Below are 22,538 nucleotides of genomic sequence, written 5' to 3'. Positions count from 1 at the left end.
ATTTCTGAGCTGTCTTTTTTTTTCCTCTGAGAGAGGGGAAGAGAGAGGTTTGTGCTAATGCTTGAGATATAAAACCTTCTTGACTGTTTTCCAGTACCCTGAGAACGGTGACAGGTAACCCCCAGGTGAAAGGGGGCAGTAAGTGGAATTTGGTGCATGCCAAAGGGCTGACATTTTCTCTGGTGACTACAAAACTAGATGTGGCTGCTGGTACAGGCGGTAGCATCTGCCACCATGGTGCTCCTGCCTGTGGGAAGAGTAGGGGGTCAGGGGCCTGGCTGGCCACTTGATTCATTTTTATACTGAAATCATGTTGTTTGCTGCCTTAAGAATAAGTGCTCTTACTGTCCTTACTCCTGAAATTCTTGCAGTCTTTTAATTGTCTCCTGGAGACATTTATTCTCTCTCACTGGTTTGTACCACTATTATTTCTTGTCCTTTGTCTAATATTTGTCACTTCAAACCTTAAAAGGAAGGGCCAAAACCAAGAAACTTGGTGTAAATTACAACACTGTTAATGGGTGAAATGGGACATATCTCCTATACAAAAGGTGTGTCGAGAGATCCAATAATACCCTATTTTCATGGGAAGAGGTGTTCAGAGCATCTCGGCCGAGCTTTCTTAACTTGGCAGGCATAAGAGGAGATGCATATTCCTGTGTAGGATCCCTCTTCCTCTAAAAGTTGATGGCCTTTCAGTGTGAAGTATCACACAGTGTTTATTTTTATGCCCTTTGAATGTTTTGTGGAGGCTTTGTTTAGTTTCCCTTCATAATTTTTAATAGGAAGTCTTTGAAGTTGGGTTGTGGCTGAAAAAATCTTGTTGGCAGCCTGACCATTCATTGTTGACTCCTATCTTTTTTTAATTGTGCATCTATAAAAATCTGGAAGGGAGTATGTTCAGAGAAACTATGAAGCAATGTATATTTCTGGAAAGGCGAAATAAACTTTGCAATTATTCTCAGCCATTATTTGTAACGTGAAAATGTTAAAATGCTAATGGCTGCAGATGGTTTACACAAAAACTGTGTACACACTGAAAGCCCTCTTCATTGGGAGCTATGGTTTTCTGTCATACATTATGTTAGAACGGAAAAGGGTTTTTTTCTGCCTGCAGCTATGTATTACCCTTATTCGCTGCTGCTAGCACAGACCTCGTTAATATGCATCTGGCAATGGTTAAAATTTTCTCCATCAGTAACTTCACATTCATCCACCTAGATCAAGGATTCTCCTAAGTTTAAAAAGGTAAGGACATCAGTACGCAGGAGTCTTTGCTGGAAAGCATTACGTTTAGAAAGGCAGATGTGAAGGAGGCAGAGTTAAGGTCGTGGTCTAATATTTTTGTGCTCTTGTTAAAGCTCAGAATCAACTTTTATGTTAAAACATATTTATGTGTGCATAGGCATATTGTACCTCTGTGCATGTATGTGATTTTCAACACAGTGATTTCTTCAGACTGTGGAGTAGTAAGACAACCCTATAATGTACCTATGTATTTTGTCGAAAACAGTACAGACATCTGCAAAGTGTTACTTTGAATTACAGTTTATGCAGTAAAAATGATAAAAGGTTGCATTTGGTATAAATTATTCTGTTAAAATAATGCAAAGCGAAGAAGGAAGGGTGAGAGGGTAGAACAGAAGTTGGAGTTCAGCGCTTCTGATAAAAGATTTCCATGGGCTGATTTGGTCTTAGCATTAATCAGATTCCACACAGATGTAGCAAACAAATCTATGTGCACAGATGCAGTTGGATAACTATGCTCATAATTTTTTTTTTTTTTTAATTGTCACAGCAATGAGCATTAGTGTTGCATCTTACTCTTCAGTGATGCTCTATTTTTGTACTACCAGTGGACACCTCCTGTAGTTACCCTGGAAGTTGGGAGAAGCTGTGGAAGGCTCTGTGCAAATCCCAGATTGCAATTAACTTTTCTGTGTGTCCTTTTAGATGCTGGTATCTGAGTACGGTCAGCTTCATTCAAAGCCATGGTTTTCTTTTACCTGCTTTTTCAGGACTTTGTGGAGGCACCCGTGGTGTCCGCAGTACTTGGTTTTGTGTTATAAAATGGGTGTGTTGCTTCTTCAAGAAGGCTGTAACACTAGGAAGGTGACTTGGCTTGATAGTCAACTGTCTGGATGAAACTAGTCATGAGAGAGCAGTATGTGGCCAGCTAAAACTGCTTGAATATTCATGTACTTTAGAGGAAAAAACAGTTTTGAAGAATAAGCCTTTATTGGTTTGGCAGAATGATTTTATCAGAGCACTAGAGAATAGTGTCTCTAGGCAGGATAATGGGATGAGATGAAGTAATCTAACTGCTCTGGATTAGCCCAGCTGCTACAATTTTGCATCTGATTATGTATTTCAAACTAGGAGATTTTACTGTTTCCTTTGAGGCAATAACAATAACAGTTTATGCAGAGAGCCAGCACTTACCTTGTCTTTCTCCTTCTCCACAGGTGCCTGGCATACTGAACCTATTGATCTGTGTAGGATTTGTGCTGTGGTCCATTTATTGAAGATGTGAAGCCACGTCGAGTCTGAGATTGGAATTACTGACAGACTGGAGGAAATCTTAGTCCTTGTGATGCACATGGACATGCTGAATTATAAGTAATTCTAGCTTCTTTTTCCCTCCCCTCCCTTCCCCTCACTCAGTTATCTCAGGGTTCATAGAGATTTCAATGGTTTGTGTGCCTGTAAGTTTGGAACAGAAGTGACCAAAAATGGGGGACCAGCAATTGTATAAAACTAACCATACTGCCAACAGCAATGAGAACTTGTACTACCAACAACACCAAATGAACTCCCTTCCATCTCTAAATCATAGCTATGGGACATCTGTTATGGATGCTCGCCAGGCATCCCCTCTCTCCCCCCATTTTCCCCAAGATTCAAGAGACAGTATAGCTTTGCCTGTAGGTTCAAAAAGTCTTGGGTCAATGGATACATCTAGACAAACCAGTTGGACACATTCTGGCTCAGGAAACCATGTCCCAGTGAGGAACAATTTGAATAATCAAAGCGCAATGTGGAGCCCCCTCGGACAGGGGGAGTCCCATGATGGATACCAATATTCTTACTCTCAACCTAGTGAAAACCGATCACAAAAAATCACCAGTGGGGTCCTGCATAAATTGGACTCCTTTACACAAGTATTTGCTAACCAAAACCTGAGAATTCAAGTCAACAACATGGCTCAGGTTTTGCACACTGAGTCTTCGATGGTGGATAATTCTGGTGACAGTGCACTCAGGCAGCTGCTGTCCCAGAAGCCAGCAGTTGAGCAACAGCCTGTAACTTCCAGTGTACAAAGATATCAACCACTGCCACAGCAAACACACCAGAATTTTGCAAGCACACAGCAAAAGCAACAAATTCAAGTCATGCAGCACCAACAGTTGTACTACGACTACCAGCAGCATTTATCACAAACGCAGATGCATTCTGCATTTCAGCAAGGACAGACACATGTTCAACAAATGCAGTCCCAGCAGCTCTTACCACAACAGATGCAGCACTTGCAGCAGACTCAATACTACGCTCAGCCGCAGCAGGTACATCAGCGGCTCTCGATACAGGAGATCCAGCAGCAACAGCCAACTCGGCAGCAGCAACAGCGGCAGTGTCCAATGCAAATAGCTCAGTATTACCAAACTCAACCTGTCATGCAGCAGTTACAGCAACAGCAGCAACAGATGCAATTGCCGCTTCCTCCATATCACAGGGAACCTGATCCAAAGACTATGCATGAACCACACCAGTACTCTCAGGATCCAGGTCATCCTGTGCAGCTTATCCAGTTGGGAGCAGTGCCTCAGTATTGCTACCAAGATCCCCATGAACAGTACAGGCACTTGTACCCGCAGAGTTTACTGCAGCAGCAAGATCAACAGAAGCAATACTCAAGTGAGAACAGAGCACCATCTCTGAACTCCCATGTTGGCCTCACTCCACCAGGGACCACTGAGGATCCCGCACGGCAGGAGATTAATTCTGTAGGTAATGCTGTCCCTCATCGAACTCTTTTGCCACCCTCAGGAGTTCATCTGAACAACAAAAGCTCTCAGCAAGACTCTCCCAGCGCCGTGTGGCCTCAGGTAGGTAGTATTTTGGATCTGTGCTCAGCCAAACTTGTTTTGCAGAAGAGTAGCAAGGTGTGAAAACGAAACGGTTGCAGGAGAGCTGGAAGGTTAGGATATGAGTGGTGGGCGTCACTGGGATGTTTTGGGGAACTGCATTAACAGACTTCTGTCTACATTGCTCGGTTGCCTTTGGGCCAGGCTGGTGGCAGCACAGAACTACTGCTGCTGTGGAGCTGCTGCTTCCCTCACAAGAGGCTTTGGGAAGTTCTGCCTTGGTTTCTGAGGAGGAGGGACCCAGTTACAACAAAGTGCTCTTGCTGATTTTTCAACACCTGAGGGCTTGATTATTCAGGAAGAGTTAGTTAACTCCCTATTTCCAAAAGTAATACTTCTGGGTCAAAGGCTTCAAACAGCAGGTGAGTGTAAGAAAATTTGCACTAGCCATGCTCACAGAGGCACTAATTCAGTAGAGACATGTAAAGCTCTCAACTCAGAGGCTTTTAGTATTAGTAAAGTCATATGCAAAATGCAAACATAATGCTGTGAGGACCTTCATTTATGCATTAATATTTCCTGAAAAAATCTTTTCTCTTTTTTCCCCTCTTTTCCCCTCTTGTCCTTTGATAGCAGGTGCAACTGTCAGATGGCAGACTGCAGCCGCTGTCCCCAGACCAAAGGTATTTTTTAAAGATTTTTCTTTTTGTCTTCTAATTTAAATGAGAGAAATACAAAGGAGTGCTGCAGTTTAGAGGGAGGGGAATGCACTCTGGGTAGGTAATAGTTGTCCCTCTTCTAGAAACATCTTCAGTTTTGTGCTTTGTGAACTTAAGTTTGTGCAATTTCCACTGTCCCCTATGTCCCCTCCCAGCAATAAAATCAAATAAATGCTTTGCCTTTCAAAAAAAGAAAGGGGGGGGGGGGGGGGGGAGGGAACAAAAGAAAAAGCAAAAGGAGGGGAGCAGTTTGCTCTCAGTGTTGCATTTGTAAGAGAAGGGATGATGCGTGGCTTGGATTTGTATCTTTGCCAGCAGGGCTCTTCTGTTTTTCTTAAGGTCTCACCTCTGCAGGGCTGAGGTGTCTTCCAGCACGGTTGTCTACCATAAGTAGGGGCATTGTGTTGAAGTTACTTGTTAACTGATGTCATGAGTGGGGAAATGTAGGTCTGTCATGATAGATCTCGTGGGTTCTCAGAATTTTTCATACCAAGGGCCATGTTTTGATGAGCATGTCCTACTCAAACCTTTCCTTCTCCCCATCTTGGGAGCAGCTGATCTAGGTTATTGCCCATGTATTCCCCAGCACTCACCCTGTGCTTACTTGTGGCTTCATAACCATCTAGCTGTAAAATTTTATTGACTTCCTTGACTAAAAAGCTTTTTCTGCAATGGAAGGAACATGCCAAACTAATGTCTCTTCCTTTGTTCCATGCTAAAAAAAATGAAAATAAAAATAGTGGCCAGAACAGAGAAACGCTTCCTGAGAGAGCTGATGCGAAGAACAAGCTAACGTGTTCAATCTGCTTGAAGGAGTTTAAGAGTTTGCCTGCTCTAAATGGTCACATGAGGTCACATGGAGGAGTAAGAGCATCTCCTAACTTCAAACAGGTAGCGGTCCGTTTTACTTCAGTATTTGGCGCTCTCCTTTTCACGTTGATGTTTGCTTGCTTTGCCATGCTTTGCTTTGCTGTCAAAACTTGTTCTTCTCAGCGCTATTTTGTTACGTCATACCCTGTGTAAGTAGAAATGCACATAATTCTGCTAGTTTGCAGGCCAGAAGTCTTGCTTTTAAAGTCAGAGGCAGTGGTGGGACAGAACAGCGTTTGTCACTCTCTGTTTCTCTGCACGTTACAAAAACACCCTACAAAGTCATGTCAGGAGGGTCTAAATTTTTTTCCCCTCATATTTGTTTATTATATTAGTAATATCAGGAACATCAAGTCTTCATTATTTTCGTTTGGGCTACTTGGATGACTAAGGGATGTTTATTGGATGCATTCCCAGGCTTTAATTGAAGGAGAAGGATTGTTGAATCTTTGACAGCTTTCTTCCCAAGTGTTTTACTTCTATAGGTATCAACAAATACCAAACCAAAAATGTTGGTTTGAATTGTTCTGCATAAAAATAACTTGCCCTGTCAGTCAGTCTTTCTCTGTCCTGATATTTTAGAAATTCTGTCCTACCAAAGAATACCACAGGAAGGCAAAGAGCTACCAAAGTTACACCATCTGTGTCTGTTTTTAGGTGGGTGATGGAGAATTCTGTCTTTATAGTAATAAAAAGAGGACGTGTTTATCTCCCCTCCTGCAAGTTATCTTGTAAAGATGCTTAATGTGGGTATTTATCACCGAGGCTGAATCCTATGTAGGAGTCATAAGTAATCTGCCAATTTCATTCAAGGCAAATGAAAAGTCCAAGAACCAACGCTGTTTTGTGTTTTGTAACCCTGGCCACTTCTTTTCAGCCACGGTGCATACATTGTGTAGTGTATCAATCCAGAAGTAGCCCTCCCTCACTTGGGCTGAAAGCCTTTAATTGTCTGTACAGGATGAAGGAGAGAAACCACCACAGCAGCTGCTGCCTAAAGAGGTGGATAGCCTCGCACCCATCGTCATGCCAGTGTCTGTCCCTGTAAAGCTTCTGTCACCTGAGCCCAGCACGCAGCCCTCTGCCAGCACTGCCACAGTCAAAGACAAGCCTGCCAACTCTGTGTCAGATGATGAGATGCCCGTTCTCGTGAAGATGACTTACTCTCCACCGTGCAGTCCAAAAGTGGGCAACCCCTGCTCATCCTCTGTGAGTGCTGCGTTTCTTGCCACTAACTGTGCTGTGCTTGTTAAATCCCTTTGCTTGTAGTGCTGCTACTTTCTAAAACATCTATATTTTAGAATATTTTCTGGAATCTTAATGTTGCCTAATAAACAAAAAAAGGCCTGTAACATCATAGCATTTCTTCCTCAGTCATTTGAAAATATTAATTTTCCCTTTGCTGGGGCATCAAGACCTCAGTTGAAAATAAATAATTTGAAATTGGAATGTGACATTCTTTTATCCCACTAGAACAAAGGGATTTAGTATCTTTTTACTGTTTTTGTTTTTCCTTTTCAGGCTGCTTTGTTTTTATGTTATTGCTTAAATTCAGCAGTTTTATTTCTTCCTGTTTTTTAAAGTCAGATATATGTGCTTCTCATTTCAGCCAGAGATAGGAGGGCACTGTGCAGTGCTTACAGTGTGTGCTCTAAGCCAATATGAAGCTTGCCAACTCAGAGTTTTGCAATGAAGTCATTTTTCCCTTTCTGCATGCATCAGATCTAAGGGTTAATCACTGGGAATTCTGATATAGGAAAAATAGCTATGCTTAGTGCTTACATTTCGCTCATAAAACTGAAATTGTCAGGCAGCATGAGGAATTTATGAGTACTTGAATGAGATGTGAGAATGCTCTTTATTGTTTTCCTGAAAGAGTCCTGGAGCAAGCAGTATTTATTTCATGTTCCAGTGTAGGAATAGATGCTGCTTGTTCCTTCAAATCCACACTTGCAGACTACGCCACGATAAGAGATTACTGGGGAGTATAAGTACTGTATGGTATTACCTGTATAATGCAGAGAAATACTCTTGTGATTTTTTTTTTTTTTTTCCCCTTCTCATGAGGCTGATGGCCAAATGAGGGGACAGCATATACCGTTGTGGGTGACTCCTTATAATATTCATATATTTATGACCCCCCTCCTGACCCTTCACTCAGACATACAGGCTAATTTTCAATATATATAAAATCTTTTACTCTCTTCCTTTCAGACCGAGGTTTTACACATAAACTTCCACTTTACTGTGGAAGCCAGCATCTTACAGTACTTAGTTTGTAACTCAGCAGTATAATTTTTTTCTATTTCTAGTTTTGGGAGAGAAAAGGGACAGTCTTTTCTGAATCCTTGAGCTCTGAGTGGGAGATCTTCTCCAGAGACATCAGAGTAGGTGGCTTGGGCTTGTGTATTTCTGCAGCGTATGTAAAGTGACTGTGATTAAATCTGCCAGTGTTTGGCTAAATGCGCATTCATTCACTCAAAATTATGCTTGCAGTCTTTGTTATGGCCCAAGTAAACTTAACTCGCACAGTTTCCTCTCTGGATCCTACCTTTTATATAAGCAGTAGCATTGGAAATGTTCAGAGATCAAAAGATCTACAGTTCCCTCTTCTTCTGTAAAGAGATTGTGCCATTGGAGACTTTTTTAATACCAAAGAACTGGAGCTGTGTTGCCTTTATTTATAGTGTGCTTTGAGCTGTCCAGAAAAGCTCCCACAAAGCTCATGGAATTGGTAAAATCAAACAGCAGAAGGAAACTAAATATTCAGCAGGGGTACAGGATGGTGAGCTGAAGCTAGCAGTCAAGTGAGGTCCACTAGGACATACCCAGAGTGGATCTATCAAGGTGCGGCAGCAGGGCCCGCAAGGATGCATTCAGTCTTGGATAATGGCATTCAGTTCCTGGAGCTTCAGAAAAGTATTTGGGTGATTCTGCATTGACAGCCCATGGACATAACGATCTCCTTTAATATTCAATGTGATCTCTTTTGAAAGTAGTGTTGGCATAACCATGCTGAGGCTAACGTATACTGTAGGTGAAAGCGTAGGAGATGGAGGTGTATAGGACTTCTAACATGTCTTGGTTCGTTAGTTTGCTTTACACTAGTGAGAAAGGAATACCAGCTCTCACATTTAAAGAGCAGAACAAAATGAGCCCTTAATCAGAGCTGGATCTGGCCTTCTGGGGTTTTTTTAGGTTTTGGTTTGTTTGGGTTTTTTTTTCCTTGAGTTTAGGGTTTTTTCCCCTTTCTCCTTTTTGAACACTAAATTTTCACTATTGTGATGGACTATGTCTGTGGTTACAGGTAACCCTTACCCTTTCACTGTTCTGAATGTCCGTTATCAACAAAATTATCTAAAGCTGCATTTTTGCCTGCAAAAGGAAAACTCTTCTTAATTTTTTTTTGGACAGAAAAAATGTCAACAGCTGTTGGAGAGGATACAGCCATGATCTAACAGAGAGGACAGGACCTCTGTAATCAAAAACATTTCCACAAGCTGGAATGTATTAACATAAGGGATAAAGGGTGACAGTGCTAATGCTCCTTTAACATGATTTTTATTGGGTGAATGTGATTCTCAAGAACCACCCATGGTGTAAAGATGTATGTTGTCTAAACATACATTGTAGTCATTTACTCTATGTAGTAGTAGAATTTACCAGATGATGCAGACATTCTGCAACCCTATCTGTCAGAAATTTTTCTTCCGCTTTCCAAGTTTATCCTAAAGATCTACAATCTGAACAGCTAAAGGCAGTGTATTTAATACTGTGTTCATCTACCAGCTTCTGTGTGTTCTTAAAGCACAACCTGAGAACCTGTTTCTTCCCACCTCACCCCCACACCCCAGAAATCCAGATTCCAGGTTTGCACAAATTCTGTGCCTTCTGCTTCTGTGGACTCTAGGGATTTATTGTTAAATGATTTTAAACATTCAAATTCTGGAATTCTAGACATGTTACAGTGTGTGAATTTCCCAAATGGTCATCTACTACCCTTGTTCTTCCAATGAAAGAGGAGAGAGTTAAGTTGAAGATTTGTTGCAGCTGGACTGTACTCAAGCTGATGGGAATGTAGTGATAAGAGGCAAAGAATTTGAATTTATTACATTTTTCTTCCTTTCTTGCTGCTGAGTACTGCAGTAATTTCACTGAGCTCATGTGTCCTTCCTAGTCAAACAAAATAAATGCATAGGAAAACATCTCACATAAAGTTTCTAATAAACTGTGGCTGGGTAATGAAGTAACTCCCAACAGCCTCTGTGTGTTCAGTGTAAATAGAAGTGCCCAGGGTGTTTGGGTGGAGCTGAAGGGTGTGAGACTCATGGCCTGGGAGAGCTGTTCCCTGCACCTTTAAAAGCTGGCAGCAGCCTCTCCATGTCTGTGCCTGTGGCTCAGCCCTACCTTGACCCAGCGGGCTTGCTGAGGGAGGTGAGGGTAGTTTGTCCTCGTTTTTCTCACTCCCCTGAGGTTTCTGTGTAGCACTGTACTGACCAGGCTTATTATGGTGGTACCTGAATAACAGCCTGGGGGTAACAGCTTTTCTGTGGCTGTTGCCCTAAGCTGTAGGGGATTGTGTGCAAACCACATTTAAGCATGCCTAAATACTAAGTTCTGCGTGTTTTCTTTTAGGAAATTAGCAAAAAACCTCATCAAAGTGCTGTGAAATTGGAAGAAAGCTTCAAACCATTGCAGGACAAGAAGAAGTATCGGCACAGACCCGAACCTCTTTTCATACCTCCTCCTTCCTTCAACTTCAGCATGTCCCACTCTGGTGCCACTCTGTACCAGAGCCAGCTTCGCTCTCCCCGTGTTCTCGGAGATCATCTGCTAGACCGGACGCATGAGCTCCCCCCCTACACTCCACCACCAATGCTTAGTCCAGTTCGGCAAGGGTCTGGTCTCTTCAGCAGTGTTATCACATCATCTCATAGCACCTCGCATACTCAGCTGCCGCTTACTCCGCTGACATCTACTCCACGGGTGCTCCTGTGTCGGTCTAGTAAGTGTTACATTTGCGGAGTGGCAGTACGTAGTAAATAATACTGTCCTCTTTTCTGATGTTACCACATTGATGATTTTGACATGTGCTCACATGCATGCCTGGTTCTGTTACTTCACAGGAAAAGTGCATCTTTATCAGGGTTTTTGCCTTGGATTTTGTAGAGGTGGTGTTAAAGCATAAAGTGAATAGAGGAGCCTAACCAGCGAGTAAGGCTGTGATCTTGCAATGTGGTCTGCCTCAAGTAAGGACCACCATGCCTCTCATTACATCTGGGCTTTCTGAAATGGAGGGAAAAGACCTGGTTTGAGACACAGGGTTCGTTTTAAGTATTTGCTGTTCAGTGCTTCATGAGAGAAGGTGTCTAGTCATACATGATCAGGGCAGTAGAAACCTCTGCAAGTTAGGACATTTCTCTTACCTGTAACAACTTAGACTGTTTCTGTCTAAATATTGATAAAGAGTAATTTTTGCTCAATAGACTGGACTAATGTTGATGTTAATAGGGAAGTAACACTGCAGCCTGGGAGGTGGAGCATCAGCAGTGATACAGTTGTTACCAAATTACCCTTATAAACTCAAACTCCAATCTCTGTTTCAGATAGTATTGATGGAAGTGTCATTCCGGTGACACCTGGGCCTGGAGAACAGACTGTTGAACCGTAAGAAAAACAATATTGTTTTTGTCACTGCTTTTATAGACTATCTCCAGCATAGAGCATGTGGCCTGAAGTGTTTTGAACTGGGCGGGTAGTGTTCAACTGCCTGAAATCATGTTGGGCTGGATGCGTTTAAGTTGCTCTGTATGGTGGCTGAGGACATTGGGAGCAAAGTGGCTGTGGGAGATGTAGATGTCATGGCTCAAAAATGCTAGGAGAGGCTTGGTGGGAGCCACTGAAGGTGAAACAACAGTTGGTGACGGCTGGGAAGAGGGCTGTGAGGAAAACATAGGCTGATCCAGTACTCTTGCTTTTATTTATGTATGTATGTGTATATATAAAAACTGTGGGGCTTTGGAGAGGTGTTACCTGATAGGTTCCCCAGGGCAGACTACAAACACAATTGTCCCTCAGCAGTAATGTCTCTTTCTGCTCTCTGCTGAAGAGTGCCAATCGCTGTGGAACAGAAAGCTACTGTTTCTGGCATCTAGCCTCTTTGCTAGTCAGCACGCATATAGGCTAGCTTGGGTTGTCCGTAAGGTATCATGTCTCAGTATAGTTTAAATTGTGTATTGAAATTTTTGTTTCCCCACAAGAGATTGGCTGTCTCTAATATTCAAAATACTTATCTCACTGAGGGTGAAGCATTGCGTAAAGCAATCTGACACAATTTCCTGCCACTCAAGTGTAATAAAAATTTTGTTGGAAACAAAGCAAACACTACTGTGACTTCTGTTTTTTCTGTACGTTGTGTAGTTGAATACTTATTTATTTATTCGTCTTTATAGACGAATCAATATCGGGTCCAGGTTCCAGGCTGATATTCCTGAGCTGCAGGACAGATTGCTAATGGAGAAAGATGTGCACAAGGCTACTTTGGTTTGGAAACCGTGGCCAGAACTGGAGAACAAAGTCTTCCAACAAAGAGGTACAATGAGTTGCCATTTTAGAAGTTCATACGTCAACCTGTGCCTGTTGAAGAAAGTCACATTGATTTCTCATGTGTATACTGTACAAAATGTTCAAGAGAGTATTAATTACTGAGAATGCAGAACAGGAGACCAGAACTGTATGTTGCAGGTTCAGAGTAACAACATTACATAGTGACACTTAAAGTGAAGTCTGGATGAACTGCTTTCTGGCAGCCAAGGGGGATAGATCGTTGCTGGGAAGTGGGGGTTTTTTGGGTACTGAACTGCCTGGTAAGGGAACAGGTCACAGACAAGAGGCAGCTGATGGCTCCTCCTGTGACCATAACTGAGAGAAAATGTGATGGGCTCAGTGGCTTCTACCAGTCCTGAGCAGAGTTTGCTCCTGCTTCCAGCATGGTTCATTTCTGTTTCTCTACCCTGGCTGGAGCCTTCTTGGCACAGCAACATCACTGGCCTGTGCAAGCCACTGCCTCACAGCCAAATCTCTGCCTCTGGCTCAGCAGTAGCCTGTCCCATCCCAAGGATGCACTCTGCAAATCCCATCACATCCCCCCCTCAGTGAGTGATCCTAAAACCAAGAGATGAGGTGCTGGGGAGAGAGAGTATAAAAGCTGCTGCCCTGAACTACATTGTCTTTGAGTGGCATTACAGAGTCCTTGGCTCTGGATGTTTGACTGACCGGCTACTGTATAAGCAGTAAAATGTTGGCTTGTTTCCGACAGTGGAAGACCTTTTAAATATGAGCTGTTCCAGTGTGTTACCTGGTGGAGGAACTAACTCAGAATACGCTTTGCACTCTCTCTTTGAAGCGAAAGGAGATATTATGGTAAGATAAGAAGCCGAAAGGGGAGATATGATCCTCTTCTGCAGATAAATTAGCATGCTTTATTAAATGGATTTAGATATGGTTATATAAAAAAGAGATTTCTGATTGATTCGCAGTGATGCTTTAAACATCCTGTAACATTTTGGGGGAATGACTTTTCCCTTTCATTCTTTAATAAATTTAAATTTCAAAGCAGTGCCTCTCTGAAGGCTTACTGTATATTTCATATAGATAAGATTACTTAGTTTATAGCCTTGGGGCTTTGAATGTCTCCCAGTGCTTGCTCCAGCCCTGATATTTCACAAGCTTTATATTTGGTCACAGAGAGCTTAGTCCTCTTCTAGCCCTTATAAAAAACGTTTTTTGTAGCCGCAATCACATCTACTTATTTGTTCAGAACTGTGAGGTAATTGCACACAGTTCTCGTATAAATAATGCATTTCAAATATTTGCATTAGTTTAGCGATGGGAATGTTATTAACTAGGGCAAAACATCCATTTTGCCCAGTGTTAGGGAAAGACAAGACCCTGCACCAGTTCCTGGAAAGCCAATTTAAAACAAAATGCAACAGAACACAGGGCTGGAACGAATCTCACGGGGTTGTCTAATACAGTGGTTTTTAGCTTAAATCCCAGTTTCCTTAGGCTCTGTTAGCTGTATCTGAGGGGTCTGAGACAGGTGACTGAACTTACTGTCAGGACATGAAATTTGCTGTATGGGGGGGGATCTCCATTGTCAGGGGAAAAATTTTAGGGATCCACAAATCATGTGTCTCCGTGAACCAAAGGAGGATTAACTATACTTGCTGTCATTCCTGACAGATGTTGACCCAAACAGATATTCTAAAAGACTTCATGCTGTAAATATTAATGCTATCAAACCAACCATTAAATATTAGTATTAATTAACATTATCAAATCAAACACTATAAACATATTTGTATGTGGCAAGCAGAAGGGAGGGAAGAGCTGGAAGTTGCTAAGTAATAGCCACATTTGTGCTAATTAAGGCAGGACAGGTGTGCATTAGGTGCAGTGTTAATGGGCCTTGGAGTAATTTGATGTGATTTTGTATGACAGGAGAGAAAAAACAGAAAATTAATTCATATCCTCATACCAAATAGTCTTCTAAATGCAGTCGTATGCAGCGGCTGACTGCATTTGCTAATTCTGCTTTTCCCTGCTTTTTCATTTAGGTTGCTCTTGAGAAGCTGCTGTTGAGAAAGCCAGTGAGATTGAAGTGTCATCCTTTGGCAAATTACCACTATGCCGGTAGGTTTCCTTGCAATCTCTGTGTCTGCTGGTATACAGAGTCCAAGGCTGGCATCCCAGGCTGGAGCATGGGATCACCCTACACTCTCTGCTGTCTGCTGCAGGGATGGCAGCATCTAATAGAGAGGTGATGTGGACACTGCCAAGTGGTACTTCCGGAGCCTTTTGTTACAAGTTTGGCAGTTTTTTACCTGACTGACGATGTACAGAAACTCTGCATCCATGTTGCTGTCTAGGGTTCTACAGATGTAAAACTGCCTTGAGAAACTTTTTTTCCTCTTTTAAACTAACGTTTAATTTGTTGATCTCCTTTTAAAACTGCTGCTATTCATAGATTGTATTACTATCAGTAAGTTCTTCGTTTTCTGGTATGTAAACATCTGCCATCATGCTTTCCTTTTCTGAGGTGATGGTGCATAAGTGAATATGATAATCATGAGCATCCTTCCAAAGAGGCAGTGCTGTAACTCTCACTAGTGTCTTAGTACTGAATACAGAGGCTCTCTTTGAGTGGATTTAGCCAAAAAGAAACAGGTCTGGCATAGTGACTTCTTTAACAAACACAGCAAGAACTGCATTTTGGTGATGAAGCAGAAGTGCCCTGTGAAATACACAAGGTGGTGGTTCGAAGCCATTGGACTTAAGTTATGTCACCTAAGCATAGGTGGCAAATGTCTTGCCTCTGCAGCCCTCCATGTTATTGCTTAATGCTTCATAGTGGCTAACAACTGCTTGGACACACAGAATAGGGTTTTGCGTAAGAGATTTAAGACTTTATCTTTAGTTTAGGCTCAACAGGAAACAAGCCAAGAATCTTCTGGTGGTCAGTCAATGACAATGTCCAGGGTCATATACTCATTTCCAGTTACAATCATTGTGCTACGTTAAGTATAGAAGCAAGCTACTTCCTGGCTGTAGCAGCTCACTGGAAAGACTCCCAAGTAACAAGGACTCTTTTGTAAAGCAAATCCTTAACCCTTTGGCCTGAGAACAAGAACAGAAACATGTTTGATGGCAGCTGATAATGAGAGTGAATAAATGTGAAGATCAGGTTTTGAGTCTTGTCTGGGGAAGATGCCTAGTGCCTTTGATAACACCTCTGTTGCGGTCCAAAGGGTGGACAATGGGGGTGGATAAAGAAGGAGGACGTCAGCCAGGAACTTTGATCAGGGTCTCTTGTCTGAAGAGATGACACAAAATCATATGTGTGAGACAGTCCAGGGCATGAGAGCAGGAAGATGAGGAGATATCCCAGCAGCCTCATCCTCAGTAAGTGATCTAATTAGCAGAGCAGATAAGAAATTTCTGCCTGTGTTGCAGAGGAGGAGGAACAGTCTTTAGTGAAGCAAGTACTTCTGAAGTAGTTTCAGAAAGTGTTTTATTGTGATGCAGGGAGGAGCCAGGAGAGACTGTTTTGTTTAATCTTTCATGTGACATGACACTAATCCTTGTTAACTAGCACCGAGACCTGTGGACATCAGTGTATCCCTATTTCTTAAGCAGGAGAGGAAGTTTGATAGTTTGATTCTGCTTATCACAGCATGAAACAAAATCTCACCAATCTGGATTTAAGTACCATAAAATAACAAGACAAAGCATTACTTACTAATGCTCTTGAATGCAACGTGTGATTGTAACTTATATTGACAGCCACGCTCTAGCATCATGCAGTGGCTCTTGAATAATAGTTTATTTGCTGTTGATAATCAGCCACTCAAGGCATATGGGAATTTCTCAGAATCTAGTGCATGAATAGCTTAATGTAACTTCGAGTGGCATTTGTTTGGGTTAACTCTTTGGGCTTTCTGCTCCGTAGTCAGAAATCACAGCTCTCAGGCACCACCACATTTAAAGGTGGAATAGACCAAAACAGAGCGTGGCACTGACTCGTGAGTGTTAAGTGATACCACAAACAATAAATATCCAAACTCATCCTCAGCACTGCCCTTGAATGAGGGTACAAGCAAATAGCTCACCTTTGAAACCTGTTGACTTGTGAGGGAAGCAGGTTGTAAAATTTGAGGCTTTTCTGTTGTGTGCCAAGAGACCTGGGCATGCCTGACCCAGGGCTGCTTGGAAGAATACCCTAATCTCTCTATCCTAATGCTTTGCCATCTGTCAGGATGGTGTTTTAAGTAAGAGAGAGGGAACGCATATCTAATACAAGAGGAGTGCTGTTGCAAACACTTGTATTGTTTTCATTTGAATAGTGGAATTTCTCAGGTCTGAAGTTCTCCTGCAGCGAGAATTGCAGGAGAGATGGTCTCTGAAATAATGTGCTTCAGGTGGTCCGGAAACTTCTTGTGCATACTGTGACAGGGTGCGGATCAGGCCCAGCATATGCTGTATGTAATGGGTTTGAGCCACCTCTGAGGAGGGCTCCCTGGGTGTAGGTGTAGCCCCCTTGAAACCAACCGGTTAGGCCCAAAGCCCCTAGATTTGTAGAAGATATTTATTGTCAGTTAATCAGTGCAAAAACAATATGGCAGGTAAAACAAAATGTAGAATAAATGTCTAACCATAAAGATCAGCTTTAAAATTTTATCTGTATTCCAAAGTCCAAAATTCTTTCTTGCTGCATTGCAGATCTTTCTCTATACACGTTCTCTATATCTCCCTCAAGCTAACAAGAGCAAAAGCGGTTTCCCAGCAACCAGAGTTAAAAACAGCTTTTCTTCTGTTTCTTTTCCTACACAGGATTTATTCTATTAATTAGGTTACTTCCAATTAACCCGCATAATCTTTTAAGGGTCTCGGCTAATACCACAGCTATTGGGGAAACTCTGTAAGGCCTGAATCCTCCATAGGTGTACAACAAAATTAGTTCATGGAAGTGATACTTTTTTTTTTTTTTTTTTTTTTTCCAGGAGGGTGGGGTTAGAGGTAGGAGAGCATGACCAGAGACGTTTGCCAAAAACTAAAATATCTCCTTTGGTGTTGTCATGCTTTTTAAAGTTATATTTTGGCATAGCAGAGCAAGCCCCTGGACCAAATCAGTTCATTTACCCCTGTCCAAAGGGAGGGTAAATGCAAATGACTGGCAAGTTGTGTAAGAAGGGAATGATGCTGGTTCAGGGTGGGAAAGATGGCAAGGCAGTGTGTCAGCAAAAAGATCTTTGGGTGATAACAGAATAAATAAAACTCGTGGCTTGAAGCCAGTGCCTTTCTCTGGTGCTTAAGAGATCTTTAGAGTAAATCTCTGTGGAAATAACTAATGCATACTTACATCCAGTACTGAAAAAGCCTGCAGAAAACGGGTTGCAAAAAATTTAATTTTGTAGTTTTCAGCATATGAAGGACTGGTGAGGTACCTGCTCTTAAGCTTGTGAGCCTGGGAGTTGACACTGAAAAGCAAAACATTGGCGGTTAATAAAAACAAAATCTATATATTTTTTTATAGACATAAGTAACCTGTAGAGTTCAATACCACGCATGGTTCCAAGCCCAAGTTAATTGAATTCAGTGCAGAGGCAAGCATTTCTATGGAGAATGCTAACATTGACAGGAATATCAGGGATTTCTTCTGATAAAAGTTTTAGATGTTTCAGAAACTCTCAGATTGAAGTAGAATCTTCTCATAGTGTAAGTCATTTCAAAGGCATCCGCTTTATGGCTTCTTGCATATCCATCCTTTAATGTATGTAATGCTGCCCACTTTTACAAACAGGACACTGCTTTGATGCAGTAGAGCAATCCTGTGTTTCTTCTGTTTGACTAATACTGAGGAAGCACAAATTCATTTCAATTTAAATGTTGATTTCACATTTTCATGGGCAGTTAGGCTGGTGAAGTAAACACAGAATAACAGTATTTGAAAGTTTTATATACAGCTTCCATTAAATGATCAGAAAGTACTTTGTGTGTATTGTGCATTGCTACAATCTTTATCTACTTGTGACCTCTGTCACAGAGGATTTAAGTGTCTTACCTCAAGCCATGCAAGTGAAGAGCTGCAAAAGGACCTTATAGGAGTTATTGTCTGGAGAACTAAATGATAGATGAACTTCTGTGTAGTTAAATGTAAAGTGGCATATATGGGAATAAACAATACAAGCTTTACAAATAAAATTATGAGCTCTGTGGTGATACTTCTCAATTAGAATGAGACCTTGGGATTATAATGCTAGTTCTACGAAAGCATCAGCTCTGTATTTTCCAGCAGCTAAAAAAACCTCAAGTCAAATGTTAAGATGATAGAGAACATGGTGATGCCACTGTGCAAGTCTGTGGATTGCTTATATGTTGACTACTACGTGCCTTTCTGGTCCCTTCATCTCTATAGGAATGTTTTAGTACTGGAGAAGGTTGAGAGGGACAGCAGTAATGACCAAAGGTGTGGGAGTGATAGAAAGGACATGCAATCCTGAATAGCATGGAGATGATGGTTGAGATTGGGTTCAGTTTCTCTTCCACTTGAAGAATGAAGGGTCAGTCATCTAGTGAAGCTACTGGGAGCCGGGAAACAAAGAAAATTAGGTGGTTCTTCACGCAGAGGGTCTGCTGTCTGTGAAACTCCTCAGCAAAGGATGTTTTGGGTGCAAGAAGCTTAATTAGTTGAAAGGAAGAGCCGGTCAGCACTTACAAGGACAGTTACTAAATAAGCAAATTGCAACAGACTCAGGAAATCTCCTGTGCTGAAAGTGGTCAGAGGTTAGGAAAAATTAGGGAGAAGCATTGTATTTCCTTGCCCTGATCTTACTGTTTCCTAGGCAACTGCCTGTGATCGCTGCTGGAGACCAAATACTGGTTAGATGGACTTGAGGTCTGAGTCAGTGCAGCCATACTCATATTTGGGTAGCAGCAATCACTAGCATGTGCTTGAGGTTTCCTAGTTTTTGTTTCAGATACTACATCAACATAAAGGTGGTGGGGTTTTATTGTTTATAATGAATTCACTCTTGTTTTTAAGGCTCTGACAAATGGACGCATCAAGAAAGGAGGCTGTTCAAAGAGGCATTGTCCACCTACAGCAAAGATTTCATATTTGTACAGAAAATGGTAACGTTATTTCTGTTCTGTCAATTGTTTTTTTCATTTGCTGTATTCTGTTCCCCTTCATTTTCCCTCCAGTGCCAGACTAGCTTATTGCAGGTATAGAGCCAGCAGTGGTTACGAGAACACCAATAAGAGTGGTATATTCTATTTGGTGTACCTATGCATGCAACTGCAGCACCAGTAAAAAACATTTAAAAACAAATAAATAAAATCTGTTCCTCTTGTTACTATATGTAAAAGTTTTCACACCTGGAATCCAAGTCATGGCATTCCATATCTAGGAAAAGTATGGTGCTCTGCTGTTATCTTGGTGTTCTGTGGCAGTTTCTTAAAAGGTACCTGCGTCACTGGCATAGAGCCCTGTACCAGAAAGGTCAATAAAGAGAGAACGTGTTTGGGCTTAATTTTCATGTTTTGCCACAAAGCAGAAAAGACGAGGTGTATACATCTCAGGGCAGAATACCTCACTTGTTAGCTCAAATGTTGAAAACATTTGGGTTTATGGGAACCAAATCTTAATTCCTAGATTTCTCAGTGGTATTGTACACTTGAGCTACAAAAGTATATTCTCAGTCATTTTCTGACTAGAGTCTAGAGAATCCTGGAGAAATGTACTGAAGCTGAAATAATCAACACAAATTTGACTGAAAAACTAAAAAAATTATTCTACAAGAGTATTCCTGTTGTAGTCAAACTGCCTTTTTTTCTCCATTTGAATGTTTGAGAAATAAAGCCTGCCTCTTGGAATATATTAAAATTGCGTTGAATGAAAGCAAAAAATTGAGATTGGACTATTTCTGCAATTACTTAACTACAGGTTAAGTCTAAGACGGTTGCACAATGTGTGGAATACTACTATACCTGGAAGAAAATCTTGCGTTTGGGACGGAAACACAGAACACGTTTAGAGAAAAAAAGAGAGGAATGCCTGGTAAGTCTAAAAGCATATGAGAAAGTTTGACACTTGATAATTTTTGTGTTCATCCTGTTTGGAGGAGAAGGTTGAACTAGATGACATAGGTCTCTTCCAACTGAAATTATTCCGTAATTCTAAATTCTGTTCTGTATGAGCATTCTGTGACCTCAGCTACACCATGATTTTGTGTTCCTGGACTGTAATGGGATAAAAGTGTTTTGACTAGTGCATTATCTAACTCTAGTCCAGCAGTTACAGCTTTTGCTACTGATGAAGCAGGTGAACCTCTGTAAATTATTCCTGTGCCTGTGTGTGCTCCTAAAGGCTGCTTTAATATTCTAGTACAAAAAACCATTTACACAGACTGGCAATGCAGTTCTTTGTGTGCAAGGTCTGTATTACTGGTACTCTGAGTAGTCTTAAGAAATGTGGTGGGGGGTTTTTTTGTGGGTTTTTTTTTTTTTTTTTAAATAAGTCATTTGACTATGAATATAGCATACCTTGTCATTCTAACAGCTGGGGGAGAGTATTGCACCTTGGCATCTATAGATTCTTGGAGCCACAGCTCTGTAATGCAGATGGAGGGTGTTTTGAGCCCTGCAGTGAAGCTTCATGAGCTGTAGCTTGTCCATTAAGGGGTGGTAGTTCCAGCAAGACCAGAAGTTCATTCAGGATGGGAAAAAAATACTGAAACCTGCAAGCGGACTTGACTAAGCAGCATGCTGTAGCAGTACTGTCTATGTCCTGCTATCCAGTACTGTCTGTTTTTGACCATATTTCTAGTATTTCTTAAATACACTGTCTGTTTCAGACAAGTGGAGAAGAGGAAGTGTTAGAGGAAGATGAGGAGATCGAAGACGACAGAAAGGAAGAAAGGGAAATGCAGAAGTCTCCTGACCCACCAGCTATCCCTCTTGTTGGACCTATAGATCTGCCTGCCCTTCAGAGCCTTTCACTTTCTTCATCCTCCTTCATCTGTGAAATGCCAAATTGTGGCGCTGTACGTGTGTTTAGTATCTTTAATAGCAGGGGGTTTGTACACTAGTGGATTGTGATTTGGGGAATCAGGGTTTTAGACTATTCCGGGCCAGTGATATCTCCTGAATATCGCTGGACAAATAATTTTGCCTGCTTTTAATTCCCACCTCACAAAATATAGGCACTATGCTGATCTGTAGATAAAATTGAATCCTGAGATGTTGTATCGATTAGAAATACTGTATGGTAACAGCTCTATTTTACCTTTTTGTTATACGACTGTAATAATAGGATAGCTCACTGGTTTGTTTTATTATGACTAAGTTTCTTTAACTCTAGTGGGACACAGCTGAAAGCAAGCAGCATTTGACCAAGTAGATTGTGTGCATTAGATGTGTACAGTTGTTCTATTGTAATATGCATTCAGCATACTTCTTTCTGCAGTTCCCGTTCCAGTGCAGTATTTCTTGGTTTTTATTTTTTTTCTTCCCTCCATCCTACTCCCTGTCAGGTGTTCAGTTCCCGACAAGCGCTAAATGGCCATGCTCGCATTCATGGAGGTACGAATCAGGTGACAAAAACACGGTGCACCATTCCAGGCACTAAGCAGAAATCTGGTACGCAGAGTGGATACTGCTCCATCAAGAGTTCACCCGCCCACAGTACAACAAGCGGTGAGACCGACCCAACAACAATTTTTCCTTGCAAGGAGTGTGGCAAGTAAGTGAAATACGACTGTCTGCAGTATTGCATCGCATTTGCTTATCTATATTCCAGATGAATAGCGTTGCAACAAACTCTCTATTTTGCTCTGATGGTCTCAAAAGAACAGTTTCCCCTTAGATGACGTGTCCTCTTACCAAAACCTTCAGAGATTGGTTTGCATGATGTTTTGGATGCTTCCCCTGCAGTACTTGCTCCAATTTTCCTGAATCCATTTACCTACTAGAATTTCTACATCTGACAGTCTAGCTTCCTGCTTCATCACAGACTTGCATGTGACAGTGGGCAACTTTCTCTGTGTTTCAGTGCTTGAGTTTGTCCATCCTAACATGGGATGGGGTTTCTTCACTTCTTCCCTGGTGTGCAAGATTCTAGTGAAACTCAGTACAGGGAGAATTAGGATATGTAGAGATACTGAAGCAACTGTGGGAGCTACAAAATACCTCCAGCAGAGTCTGAATAGGCAATTTTGATACTGTCAAGATGTATAAATGTGGTAGTCTGTCCCTGAAATTCTCACCATGGCATTGCAGACTTCACTGACTTCTATTTCAGGAC

General features: G+C 41.6%; 1 protein-coding gene across 7 annotated transcripts in view; it reads left to right on the top strand.

Moving 5' to 3' along the window:
- Positions 1–22,538, top strand: part of TRERF1 (transcriptional regulating factor 1) — a 104,888-nt gene that overhangs the window by 78,981 nt on the left and 3,369 nt on the right. For 2 of the 7 annotated variants that reach the window (XM_041128192.1, XM_041128191.1), the window contains 14 exons: positions 2,466–4,106; positions 4,719–4,768; positions 5,545–5,695; positions 6,635–6,883; positions 7,987–8,061; positions 10,310–10,679; positions 11,281–11,341; positions 12,127–12,266; positions 12,993–13,096; positions 14,293–14,368; positions 19,278–19,366; positions 20,181–20,294; positions 21,091–21,279; positions 21,769–21,977. In XM_041128192.1, coding sequence (XP_040984126.1) covers positions 2,733–4,106; positions 4,719–4,768; positions 5,545–5,695; positions 6,635–6,883; positions 7,987–8,061; positions 10,310–10,679; positions 11,281–11,341; positions 12,127–12,266; positions 12,993–13,096; positions 14,293–14,368; positions 19,278–19,366; positions 20,181–20,294; positions 21,091–21,279; positions 21,769–21,977 — 3,251 coding nt within the window. In that variant the 5' untranslated portion in view covers positions 2,466–2,732. The remainder of the gene's footprint in view (positions 1–2,465; positions 4,107–4,718; positions 4,769–5,544; positions 5,696–6,634; positions 6,884–7,986; positions 8,062–10,309; positions 10,680–11,280; positions 11,342–12,126; positions 12,267–12,992; positions 13,097–14,292; positions 14,369–19,277; positions 19,367–20,180; positions 20,295–21,090; positions 21,280–21,768; positions 21,978–22,538) is intronic. The other 5 variants (XM_041128193.1, XM_041128194.1, XM_030036205.2 and 2 more) reach the window with 5 other exon arrangements.

The sequence above is a fragment of the Aquila chrysaetos genome, chromosome 13 (genome assembly GCF_900496995.4).
Source record: "Aquila chrysaetos chrysaetos chromosome 13, bAquChr1.4, whole genome shotgun sequence".
NCBI classification, from domain to species: Eukaryota; Metazoa; Chordata; class Aves; order Accipitriformes; family Accipitridae; genus Aquila; species Aquila chrysaetos.
The sequence above is the reverse complement of the archived record's forward strand: the minus strand, read 5'-3'. Positions and strand labels throughout refer to the sequence as shown.